At 33.2% G+C, this 14,110-nt stretch overlaps 1 protein-coding gene across 4 annotated transcripts in view; it reads left to right on the forward strand.

Moving 5' to 3' along the window:
* LOC105483315 (sodium voltage-gated channel alpha subunit 2) overlaps positions 1-14,110 on the forward strand; it is a 163,579-nt gene that overhangs the window by 89,600 nt on the left and 59,869 nt on the right. For all 4 annotated transcript variants that reach the window (XM_071072873.1, XM_071072871.1, XM_071072874.1 and 1 more), the window contains exons 13-14: positions 1,517-1,649; positions 5,993-6,231. In XM_071072873.1, the coding sequence (XP_070928974.1) occupies positions 1,517-1,649; positions 5,993-6,231 (372 nt within the window). The remainder of the gene's footprint in view (positions 1-1,516; positions 1,650-5,992; positions 6,232-14,110) is intronic.

A 14,110-nucleotide genomic window follows, 5' to 3' on the forward strand; every position in this document is an offset into this window, starting at 1 on the left:
GAACAGGGCACCATACTATTGAAAAGTTGAGATGAAGGTACAGACAAATGAAGTAGGCTTTTGGAGAATGTAGAGGGGAAATGACAATAGAAAATATATAGCTATGGGCAAATGACACCCTTGAAAGCACATAATTTCCTGTACTTTACACATAAATTCAATTGAGACAATTTAACTTAAGAAAGAATTTTCTTTGTAGTGTCATTAGCAGTTTTGGAATCTATTTGAAAATTAGACAAATCTAGGTTTGTACATGTGCTTCTGTGTAGAACAGAAGGGACTAGATGATCTCCATGTGATCCTATTGTTTTTCTCCTTAAACCTTTGCCTCTTTCTGACAAGCTAAAGTATTTTAAATTCTGAGAGGCACCCTTTTGATTAAAAGAGTTTTATTTTTAGAGAGAGGTTATTCTTTTCTTACTAATTTTCTTTTTTACCTTAAAATTAATTTTAGAATGATATATATGAATGTTTATGACCATTAGTGACAATCATATGCACTGAGTGGAAATTTTGGTTTTGAATATGTATGCATTAAAATAATTCAGCTTACAAAAGATAAAATACTGCTAATTGTTCAAACCATAATACGATGTGACCAAAATAATATTTTGATCATATTATTATATTTTGATCATATTGTTCAAAATTCTCAAATAGGGAAAATCCTCAAATAAATGAAACTTTTTAATTTATTATTAACACTGAGAACTGCATTTGAAATTCTTTAGTTTTACCTTTTTTTCCCCTGTGATAATTAACATCGTTTGATCTACTGAAGTAGGAATAAAATTTCGCCCACGTTGAAATCCTGATGAGTTTATTCTGCAATAGGAGATGATCAGATCACTGTATCATTACTAAAAATCATAATCCCCCACGTTGGTATTACCTCCTTAAATTAGAGTCTCAGTGCCAAGGGTGGATTGTTTTGTGGATTAAGTTTTTTTTTTAATATAGGGCAAAGTTATAGATTAGTTCTAAAATTTAGTTTTGTAATTAGGAATGTTGGGAAATGTTACCTGTCTCTAATGAATGAAGGCATTTGAAAGCTGGAGTTCACATTTTCGGGGAACTAGTACTGATGCATGTTAAGGAAACTTTCAAACCTTTTTCTTCATATATTAAACTACCTGAATATATGTCTATAAAGATCTAAAAACTCAACTTGAGTGAAAATTAAGAAACAATATTTTCGGTTTGAAGTCCTCAGTAGGACTGGCTGAAATGCTAAAAGGCTATCTGTCCAGTAGTAGACCTGGTACCTCCAGCCCAAATCCCTGGGATGCAGGAATAGGAAAGCCCATCTTGACAAACCCAAGCCTTCCTAAAAGCTGAAAATCTGGTGGACTTTCAAATACCCTCCAATAATTATAATTCCAACAATATCTTAGTGAGCTTTTTACATCTGAGAAAGCATGGTGTATATTTAGTTAAACAACACCCATTATAGGAATGCTTTGGGCTTTGCTGCTTTCAAAAATAGTGGTTATTTCGTCTGAAATTCTATTTTTAGGGCACGACTACTGAAACAGAAATAAGAAAGAGACGGTCCAGTTCTTATCATGTTTCCATGGATTTACTGGAAGATCCTACATCAAGGCAAAGAGCAATGAGTATAGCCAGCATTTTGACCAACACCATGGAAGGTATGTCAAAAGTCCTGCATCATAGTTACTTGGTGCTTTGGTAATGATAAAAAAACACTTCACAAATTTCAATAAAATACTTCCTGACTTGATACTGTATCATCATTATACATTTTACTATGTAAAAGTAAAATCTGTGCACAACTCATGGATTCTATTATCTTTCATAGATTTTTTATATTTAGCCTCCAGAAAGTTGCTGCAAATTTAAGGTATATTTTGAACACCACTTTGATACATTAAATTCTAAACACTGAAACTTGTATGCATGACATTGAAAAGAGTAATGATAAATGCTTATCCTTATGATGATGCTAAGCCATTTGGATTGTATTAACTGCTTGAGACACAGTTATAGAATCCTATGACTTAACCAGAAATATAAATTAAAAATGTGAATTAGGGTTTAATATTAACTTCCTTGAAGCAAAGTGTTTAAAATTTCATAGTCCTACTTTTGCCTTTCTCTGACTAGACTCTTACAATATATCAGCTTTCTCTTTAGTTGCAGATTTTATCTGAATAGTTAACATAATGTTTAGCACTCTGGATCTCAGAATGCCAAAATAAAGACTTTGGGGACAACTTAATCTGTGATCAATTTCTGGCTCTGCCATATGTTAAATGTGTTAATTTGTGACTTTGAATTTCAGTCTCCTCATCAGTAAAGTGTGGATGATGATGTTTAGGCATAAGGTTGTTGAATGAATTAAATAAGCCTTCTTAGATAAAACACTGACGTATTTGGCATGCAGAAAACAGTTAATAAATATTATCATTATTAGTTGTTTTGTTGTTGTTATTTTTGTTAATTTGCATGTTTTTGCCTTTCCATACTGTAAGAGAATTCAAACAACTATCAACTTCAACTACTTGGAAAACATTTTCATGTAAAATGTATTCTATCCCCCTTCCTTGCCCTCCTATTCTCTCCTCTCCCTATCTCTTCACAAACTTTCTCCCTTGTATCCCTTCCCAGGGATGTGTGTGAGTGTGTGTGTGTGTGTGTGTGTGTGTGTGTGTGTGTGTAGGTGTGTCAAAGGAGAAGAGAAAAGGTGAATGAAAGCAAAAGAGAGCAAGCATACACATCCCTTTCTTATTAATAATTAGATTTTCTCTTGAGATTGAATAGACTCCTGGAATAATTCTTTTCCAGTCTGTATGCAAAGATCCCATAATATTATTAATACCAATATGAAAAGTCACAGCTAGAAAAAACTCACAGTGTAGATGACTGTGTACATCACAGACAAGTCAGTATTACAAGACCCAATTTTCATAATGTCCTAATGCAGTATCAGAAACCTTTTCACTGATTTCAATGGAATATTAAACTCTAGTACGTTCTTCCCCAACCTCGCCTGCGTTAGCTTGCACTCCCTCTTCCCCCCAGCTGCCAGTAGCTTGCTCCTCCCTGTCCCTCCAGGTAAATCTTTTGAAGATTGTCTGGCCTTCCGCTCCTTGCCATAGCAAAACCACTGAAAGGAAGCTGCCAGTGGTTCTGCTACCGATGTCAGCAGCATGTCTGCTCCCTAAAGCAGGAAGTAGAGAAGGAGACAGGGTAAGTCTCAATCAACAGTCATGCTTTGCACTTCTCATAGCATTAAGTTTGAGCTAAATAAGGCATTACTTACAAAACCTCAAATATCCACGAGATTGGACTTGCCAACTAGTTAAGATTTGGAGTTCAAAATAAATGCACCCACACATCTCTCCATGAAACTATGTGACATGGAGTTGCTTAGGATGGAAAGGATATTCTAGGAATAAGTGCAACCTAGGAAGCTGAAGACTGAGAGTGTTTTCGTTTTATTATCTGCAGAGCTTTTGACTGTGTATATTTGTGAGAAATGATGGCCAAGTTTTTATTCTGCTTTTATCAGTTATCTAGAATGAAAACTGACTTTTCTTTATTCAATTGTATGTAGACACGTTGAGTGTGACATTGGTCAAGGTTGGTTGTTAGCAATATCATGTACATGCATACTCAAGGTGACTTAAGATAGTCCTTTTTTTTTTTTTTTTTTTGGTTTCTGATAATGGTGCAAAGTTTTCTTGGTTGACATAATCTCTTTCCTTGGGGATCCTTTCTTCTATGTCTGATCATTGTTTAGTTCGCCTTCCCTTTTTATGAACCAGGCTTGTTGATCCAGTTGGCAATTTTTGTTTTCCTTCTTTTTAACTACAGCCACGTCTCTGTTGTCCAGGGTAATGGATAGCCTCATGCTTAGTGAAGCAGTAATGAATAAGCAAAAATGAACAATTTGCTTTTCAAATTTTTAAAAGTGCAAAATCACATAGAAATGTTTTCTGGTCACACCTTTGTGAAGGATGGTGGGAGGGTGAGTTAGAAGCACCTAAAGAATCAAGGTGAGCCAGCAAAAGACACAGACTTATTGTAAGTGATTCTAAGTGTGGATAACCCATGCAGGAATAATGGAGATGTGGCTGCAGTTCTCTCCTGAATGCTTTGCTTTGTTTTAAAGTGTGAGATTCGCCACCCCCCCTCTTTTTTGGAATGAATAATTGAATGATTTTATTTTAGAACTTAAACAACTTTGCTCCGGTTATTCCTACTGTCAAGATGAGTCACACCTGCTGAATTTCATTTTTTAAACTTTTCTCCAGTTTATTTTTTTTCTATCCAGTTCCTGTTTGCTTCTCTTTATTTGCTATTTGACAGTTGGCATGGAAAGAAAAAGTCATATTATGACAGTATACAGACAAAATTAAATTTTGTATCTCTTTTGTTATTTACTGTAAATAATAATATCTCCTTTTAACCTTCAATGTAAATATAAGGTTATTTGGGAGTTCAGAAGTATTTACAAAATAGTGCATAATAACTATATTTTTTCTTGAATTATAAATCAAATATTATTTATTGTTTACAAAGTTATGTACTAAGATAAATGGAAACAAACTGTGCACTTGAAGAATTTCAATATCCAAAGAGACAACTGACAAATCTACTTTTAGTGGAAATTTTAAAAACAATGAGCAATAAATTAATTTACTTTGGAAAATAGAATTATAGAATTGATTTGTGGCAAATGTTGATTAGTAGAAGAAAAATTATTATCTGTTGTTGTGATTGTCCTTTCATAGGCTGGTCACACCCTTACAAGGTTTAGTTCATAGTAAACTGTGCCGGATGTGGACAGATGTACCAGTTGCCACAATAGTATTAAAGTGACTGACTAAAGTCAACTATGCCATGGATTTAAAAAGAAGAAACCTTCCCTCTATTTCAGTGCTAAGAGGTGGTGGCCATATTTTGGCAGTACAGGTAATAGGGTGTACAGCAATGATACTGACAGAAAACAACAAATTCTGCGTATTTTTCCACTCATAAGTTGATGAAGAGATTATCTTGCCAAAGGAAGATGGCAGACAATTTTTCACTTCCTAATTCCCCAAATTTCTTTGCCAGCATTTACCAAATTTCAGTACTTTGGGTATCACCTTAAAGGTCTGTGCATTTCTGTCTTCTCTCCCAGTATTTGGTTGAAATTCTTCTTGACATCATTGTACATTTTTCTTGGATAAATGCATTTTAATATAAAATTTTATGTCATAGGTTTGATTGAGAGTTATATATTTCAATACATTAAAATAAATGTATACCATGAAAATGTATGAATTATATGTATATTTCAGTTAAACCTTTTGTATTTTTCCAATAATAAATGAGTTCCACTTTGTGAAATGTTGATTTGTAATAACAGTGAGGACTCCAATTCCTTAGGCTGGAGTATTTTCTCTTCTTTTATGCCCTCTACTTAAATGAGAAATGTAGAGAGATGGAACTTTGTTATGTCTAACATGCAAGCCTATAATCTAATAAAATTTGAGACTTTTAAACTAAGATTGGTGACACTGACAAAATTATCTAATTAGAAGATCACCAAAACATATCTAATCCAAGAAACTGGCATTCAGTGTGACTGATTAAGGTCCTTAGCACATCTCCTGAGATATCTATGATAACATATATACTTCTTGCTCTATCTGGAATATGGGTGAGCTTTAAGTGTACTTAGTGCAAGTTCTAACCACTAGTTTCTAGCAGCCTTGAAGATAAGTATCAGACAATTTAGTTTTTCTGATAGAATCTTGGAAGCTATGTTTAGCCAGGATACATTTGGAAACCTTACTAGCCTTTCTGTCCTGATCCTTTCTGTGACAGCAAACCCACTGTAAAATTTTCCCTGTCCTCCAGCAGATTAACCCATCATATCTTTTAACAACTTTAGATTTTTAAAATTGCTTTAATTTAAACCAAAGACTGCTTAACAGAAAGTAAGCAGTTTTCATGAGGATTCTAACTTTTTTTCTTCCAGAACTTGAAGAATCCAGACAGAAATGCCCACCATGCTGGTATAAATTTGCTAATATGTGTTTGATTTGGGACTGTTGTAAACCATGGTTAAAGGTGAAACACCTTGTCAACCTGGTTGTAATGGACCCATTTGTTGACCTGGCCATCACCATCTGCATTGTCTTAAATACACTCTTCATGGCTATGGAGCACTATCCCATGACGGAGCAGTTCAGCAGTGTACTGTCTGTTGGAAACCTGGTAAGCCTCACTGAGAGTTTCTCTTCCCATTGAAAGATTTTATAATTGCCTTAGTGAATTTTACATATTGCTCTCAAATTGAATATCAACTAATTGGCCATGTATACCTTGACATCAAATGTTTAGCATCCTTTTTAAATAACAAAAATATATTGCTACCATAGTGCAAAAGAGTCAAAGAATTTATGTATAATTTGATTTAGAATTGAATTTAAATTGCTTATTTATTAGAAGATGATTCTGAATTGTCTTCCAAGGACATTGATCTATAACAAAATTCTGACGTATTTTTAAGATATTTAGAATAGGTTCTTTAGGACATGTCTGCATTTACTAAACAAATTATAAAATATGCCCAAGTCAGATCATTTTGAAATATCATTTGTAGGTACCTGAAGATGGACTATGTGGGAGGAAACATCATATGAGGGATTATTATTTTTTGTTTTTGTTTCTTCTACAGTCTTAGCAATATTAAATTTAGAAATTATTTATATAATTCTGTTAAAATATATATTAGCATTCACTGGATACGTATTGATATCATAATGTAGTATAGTATAGTGATAGATATTAGAGTGGTCTTATACAGAGAGACAAAATGAAGAAAATCACGCAAAAAAGTATATTTATACAAGTATAAAATGCTTATTAAGTTCCCAACTTGATAAATGAACATATAAGCAGGTTATATAGAGATTGTAAATAATATGGCCTAAAGTATAACATACAATATTTTTAGGCGCTGAAGTAACCACTACATTTTTGATTTATATTTCAGGTAGGACTTACCTGAATTAAATGATAAAGTTGGCATATGTTGGCCACTTATTTTGTATCAGATACTGGACTAAATGGTTTACATTAACTCTCTCTCTCTAGAGTCCCAAAAAATCAGTCTTAAGATATTTACTATAAATTGTCTGTATTTTGCAGTTGGGAAACTGTATCCATGAGAAATTAACAGAGAAATAGAAGGTCTGAATGCTGTATCAGACTCTGAAAGCTATTTCAGAGACTATTGTAAGCTATGGGCAAAGATCACAGAAGCTTAGAGTAGGACAGGACAATAATATTACCTAGTTCAAATTCAGAGCTATGTAAGAATCTCTTCAACATTATTTCTAAAAAAAAAAAAGCGGGATAGTGGGGTGGCAATTGAAACAAGAAAGCCTTTGGAGGTAATATGTTATAATCCAAGTTGAGTGAGCTTAAGCAAAAATAAAGGGAATTCATTACCTCACGTTACTGAAGCCCACTTGGAACTAGTTCTAGGTCCTAACCTGGCTAGATTCAGGTTCTCAGCCAGCATCATTGGGAATCAGCTTCTCGTCTCTCTTCTTCTCAATATGTGACCTTCCTCTCTGGCTGGGTATTTTCTTACTATTGCCAACATTCTATCAACTTTTATTCTACTAATGTAGCTCCAGGTACAGAAAGTTTGTGCTTCCTAATTAGTAGCTTTAATTAAGGCCCACAAATTGAATATCATTGACCTGGTTGGTCATTGATTTACATGGCCATTTCTAAATCAATCAGTTACCCTAACTCTTGGTTTTAATGCCATATTTGCCTAAATCAGAATCATATCTTATCACTGGAGGCAGAATAAATGAGTTAAACCATGAAAACAAAAATTAGGATACCATTACCAGAAGGAGGATAGATTCTAGAAAGAAATAACCAATAAATAGACAATTCAAGCTGGGGCTGGTCTTATGTGTTAAGGAATGTAGGATCTGTATCTGAGGTGAATTATGGAATAGTAGAAAATCCATGGGCAGGATACACATTCTTCTCAAATGCCTATGGGACATTCCCTAGGATAAGTTATAGGTTAGGTCATAAAACACACCTCAATAAACTTAAAAAATTAAAATAATACAAAGTATTTTTCTGATAAAAAATAAAATGAAATTAGAAATCAATAACAAGTCAATGTGGAGAATCACAAATATTTGGAAATTAAACAACTTACTCTTAAATAACCAATGAGTCAAGAAGATATCATAAGAGAAATTAGAAAATACTTTAAGGATGACTGAAAATCAAAACAAACCAAACTGAAATGAATGAGGGCAGCTAAAACAATATTTAAAGACAAATTTATACTGTAAATGTCTGTGGTAAAATAGATGATTTCCCAAATTGCTAATTTAAGCTCCTCTTTAAGAAACTCGATAAAGAATAGCAAATTAAACCTGAAGTTATCAGAAAAGGCAAGTAACAAAGAGAAAAATAACAGATAAAAATCAATAAACCCAAAAGTTATTTCTTTGAAAAAATCAACAGAATTGACAAATCTTTAGCTAGGCCAACCAAGAAAAAAAGAGGAAAGACACAAATTATTAGAAGTAGGAATGAAGAGAGGATATCACCATGGATCTTTTAGAAATAATAAAGGAGCATAAGGGATAGAATAAAATTAAACACCAGCAAACTAGATAACCTAGGTGAAATTGAAAAATTCCTAGGAAATAACAAACTCCCAAAACTGACTCAAGAAGTAGTAGACTATCTCAATATACCTATAATAAGTAAAAATTGAATTTGCAATTAAAAAAAAAAAAAACTTCCCGCCAAAAAAAGCCTGAGTCCAGATAGTTTTCACTGGTGAATTTTGCCAAATGTTTAATGGAGTGTTACATCAATCCTTAACAAACTGTTCCAACAAACAGAAGAGAAGGGAATACTTCTCAACGCACTTTATGAAGCTAGAATTACCCTGATATTAATGCCAGACAAAAATATTATGAGAAAAGAACACAGACACAAATATAGAACAGCCATATCCCATATGAGCATAAGCACAACAATCCTCAACAAAATACTAGAAGCCAAATCACACAACATATTTAGATTTTTGGATTATGTACTCGGAATAAGTCAAACTTATCCCAGTGATGCAAGGCTGGACCAACATAAAAAATTAATGTAATATATCATATTAATTTTTAAAACTATACAATCATCTCTATAGATGCTGTAATCACATGGAAAAAGCCAAAGTGTTTCATGATAAAAACACTCAGTAAATTTCAAATAGAAAAGAACTTCAGCCTGATAAACACCACCTCAAAAGACCCCACACCTATCATCATTCTTAATAGTTACTTTAGATGCTTTTACCTTCAGGTCAAGAAGAAGGCAAGGATGCTTGCTCTTGCTACTTCTTTTCAATACTGTACTGAAAGATCTAACCAGGGAAATAAGACAAGAAAAAGATATTAATGGCATCTAGATTAGAACACAAGAAGTAAATTCTGTTAACGAATACATAATCTTGTATTTAGAAAATCCTATAAAATACACACACACACACACAACTGTTAGAACTAATAAATAAGATTGCAGAATACAAGATCAATATACAAAACTCAATTATATTTCTAAACACTACTAATGAGCAATCAGAAAATAAAATCAGGAAAATTCTATTTATAATAACATCAAAAAGAATAAAATACTTAGGAATAAATTTAATAAAATAAGTGTGAAACTTGTACACTGAAAGCTATAAAACATTGTTGAAAGAAATTAAAGAAGTACTAACTAAATGAAAACACATTTATATTCATAGATTAGAAGAAAATATCGTTAAGATGGCAATACTCACCAAATTAATCTACAAATGTAATGCAATCCATATCAAAATCCCAGCTACCTATTTTGCAGAAAATGACAAATTGACTATAAATTTTATATGAAAATGCAAGAGACCATGTACCATACAATCTTAACTAGAAAAAAAACAAAGTTGGAGAACACAAACTTCCAAATTTTAAAACTTACTACAAAGCAAAAGTAAGCAAGATAGTTTGGTACTGGCATAAGCATAGCTATATACATCAATGGAATCAAATTGAAATTCCAACAGTAAATCATTACATTTATGTTAAATTAATTTTCAACAAGACTACTAGACAATTTTATTAAGGTAAGAAGCCTTTTCAACAAATGGTGCTTGGACAAGTGAATATCAACATATGAAAGAATGGAATTGAAACCTTACTTAATAACATATATACAAATTAAGATAGGTCATAGGCCTAAATGTAGAGCTAAAACTATGAACTGTTAGAAGAAAATTTAGAAGTAAATCTTCATGACCTATTATTAAGCAATGATTTCTTAGATATGACACCAAAAGCACAAACAATAAGAAAAAAAAAGTTCATTAGCCTTTATCAAAATTAGCAACTTTCATACTGCAAACAATATCATCAAGTAAAAGGACAACTTATAGAATGGAAGAGGACATTTGCAACCCAGATATCTGATCATGATTTGTATCTAATATATATAAAGGATTCTTATAACTCCACAGCAAACAAAATAGATAACTCACTAAAAATGACATATTAACAAAGAAGATAGACAAAAGGCCAATAAGCACATAAAAGATGGTCAGCATAACTGGCTAATTTTAGGGGAAAGGTAAATCAAAACTAAAATGAAACACCACTTCACACATACTAAGATGGCTATAATCAGAAAGAAACCCAATACCATTTTTTGGCAAGGACGTGGAAAAATTGGAATGCTTGTTCTTTATTTTGAGAATATAAAATGATGCAATCACTTTGGATAATAATTTAGCTGTCCCCCAAAAAGTTTAGGTTAGAATTACCATATGACCTGGCAATTTTACTAATTTCTTCGGATATATATCTAAGAGAATTAAAATGTATTTCCACATGAATACTTATAGAATATTATTCATAATACTAAAAATTAAAAACAATTCAAAATGTCTATCACCTGATGAATGGATAAACAATATCCATCCAATAAAATGTTATTCATCCATAAAAGGAATGAAGTATTGCTACAATCTACAACATGAATAAACCTTGAAAACATTATATTAAGTGAACAAAGCCAATCACAAAAGGTTACATATCATATTGCTACATTTATATGAAATGTTCAAAATAGGCAAACCCATAGAGACAGAAAGTAGATGAGTGGTTGCCAGGCAGCAGGGATTAGGGTAAATGGTAGCAACAACTAACTAATGGGTATGTAGCTTCTTTTTAAGGCAATGAAAATGTTCTAAAATTCAATAATGGTGATGATTGTACAAGTCTGTGAATATATTACAAGCCTCTGAATTGCATACTAATATTTCATAGTAGGCATGTTTCACTAATTTTTATTCCAATCACCTATTGATGGATGTTCAAGTTGATTCCAGATACTTTACCACCATGTTGCAGTAAAAGTTCTTGTATATATCACCTTTCATAATGCTGTATTAACTTCTAGAGAATAGATTTCCAGGATTGAAGTATTCCCAATATTAAACATATTTATGTCACATAAAAATTATATGATATGCAAAGAAATAGGAAAATGTGACTCATAGTTAATAGATTAAAGCAGTATGTAGAAATAGATCTGGACATGAATGAATTGTTAGAATAAACAAAAAAGGACTTTGGAGGCCCTATTGTAAATACGTTGAGCAATTTAAAGGAAAAATGTGGTCATAAGGAATAAACAGAGAACATGAGCAGAAAAAAATGAAAACTATAAAAAGAATCATTTAGACATTTTATAATTGAAAAGTACATATTCTAATATAAAAAATTCACTGGATGTGTTTAAAAGAAAACTGCAGATGTCAGAAGAAATAGTTGTTAACTCGAAGCACATTAATAGAAATTATCCAATTTGAACACTAGAGAATTGAAAGGAAAAATGAACTGAGTCTGACTATAATATGGGATAATATCAAGTAGTCTAAATATTTATATAATGGGAGAATCAGAAGGAGAAAATAGAATGAAACAGAGCAAATATTTGAAGACACAATGGCCAAAAATTTCCTAAAGTTGGTGAAAAATATTAACTTACAGACTTTAATGTTACCTTATAAAATGTTAGTGAACATCAAAGGATAAATGTAAAGTAAGCCCATACTTAGACATACCTTAGTCATGCTGCTGAAAACAACAGCAATAACAAAAAGCTCTGGAAACAACAAGAAGAAAATTATTTACTATATACATGAGACTAACGTCTTACCAGAAATGATTCAGGCCAGAAGAAGGTGGCCAGATAAAATAAAGAAATAAAAGCCCATTATTCTACAGAAAGTGAAACTATCTGTCAGAAATTAAAATGAAATAAAGAATTTTAAGATAAACAAAAACCTAAAAAAGCTGTTACCAGCAGAACTACACTACAAGAAATGTTAATGGAAGTTCTTTAGGCCAAATGGGAAAAATAGCAGATCGAAATTTGGTTCTGGGAATGATGGTCACTAGATATGAATAAATGTGGGTAAATACAACAAAAAAGACTATCTTTTTTGTCCTTAATTTTTTTTCACATTTATTTGAGGTTCAGGGGTATATATACAGGTTTGTTACATAAATAAATTGTAAATCACAGGGGTTTGGTATACAGATTATTTCATCATCCAGGTAATAAGCATAGTACGCTGTAGGTAGTTCTTTGATCCTCATCCTCCTCCTACCCTCCACCCTCCAGTGTCTGTTGTCCCCTTCTTTGTGTTCCTATGAACTCAATGTTTAGTTCCCACCTATAAGTGAGAACATGCAGTATTTGGTTTTCTGTTGCTGTGGTAAATTTTTTAAAAAGACAACTGATTGTTTAAAGTGGGGATTTATAACATAGTTAAGTGTGAAATATGTGAAAAGATTAGAATTTTTTGAGATGGAGTCTCGCTCTGTCGCCCAGCCTGGAGTGCAGTGGTGCGATCTTGGTTCACTGAAGGTCCACCTCCCGGGTTCACGCCACTCTCCTGCCTCAGCCTCCCGACTCGCTGGGACTACAGACACCAGCCACCACGTCTGGCGAATTTTTTTTTTTTTGCATTTTTAGTGCAGACGGGGTTTCACCGTGTTAGCCAGGATGGTCTCAATCTCCTGACCTCATGATCCGCCCGTTTTGACCTCCCAACGTGCTGGGATTACAGGCAGGAGCAACCATACCTGGCCAGAACATTTTATATAAAGTGTTACAATATTAATTCTATATAAAAAATTACAAGAAAGTATCCCTCATGAACACAGAAGCAAAAAATCATTAGCAAAATATGATCAATAAAATCGAGCAATAGAGAAAAAAGTAGTAAATACTTAACTTTTTAAACATGTGGAGATTATCTCAGAAAAGTAAGATTCATTTAACATCTGAAAAGTGATCAATTAATTGGCCATATTACCTCTAAAAGAATAAAGGAAAGCCTAAGATCACCTCAATAGATGCAGAAAAGGATCTGACAAAACTCACCAGCCATTCGTGAGAAAAACTCTCAGTAAACTAGGAATAGAAAGTAACTTTCTCAAGTTGTTAAGGATGTTTAAGAAAACCCTACATCTAGTCAGGTGTGGAGGCTCATGCCTGTAATCCCAGCACTTTGTGAGGCTGAGGCAGCGGATCACCTGAGGTTAGGAGTTCAAGACCAACCTGGCCAACATAGTGAAACCCCATCTGCACTAAAAATACAAAAAATTAGCTGGGCGTGGTGGCAGGCGCCTGTAATCCCAGCTACCAGGGAGGCTGATACAGGAGAATTGCTTGAACTCGGGAGGCAGAGGTTGCAGTGAGCTGAGATCAAGCCACTGCACTCCACACTCCAGCCTGGGCAACAAGAGTGAAACTCTGTCAAAACAAAACAAAACAAAATGAAACAAAAAGGAAAGAAAGAAAGAAAAGGAAGGAAGGAAGGAAGGAAGGAAGGAAGGAAGGAAGGAAGGAAGGAAGGAAGGAAGGAAGGAAGGAAGGAAAACTCTACACCTAATATTTTACTTATCAGTGAGATGTGTAAGCAGTGAATTCTTGCCGCTTAGAAAAATGGAGTGCTTTCCCCTGAAAATAGACAAATGTGTTGATTTTTACCACTTTT

Source organism: Macaca nemestrina, chromosome 11 (genome assembly GCF_043159975.1).
Source record: "Macaca nemestrina isolate mMacNem1 chromosome 11, mMacNem.hap1, whole genome shotgun sequence".
NCBI lineage: Eukaryota > Metazoa > Chordata > Mammalia > Primates > Cercopithecidae > Macaca > Macaca nemestrina.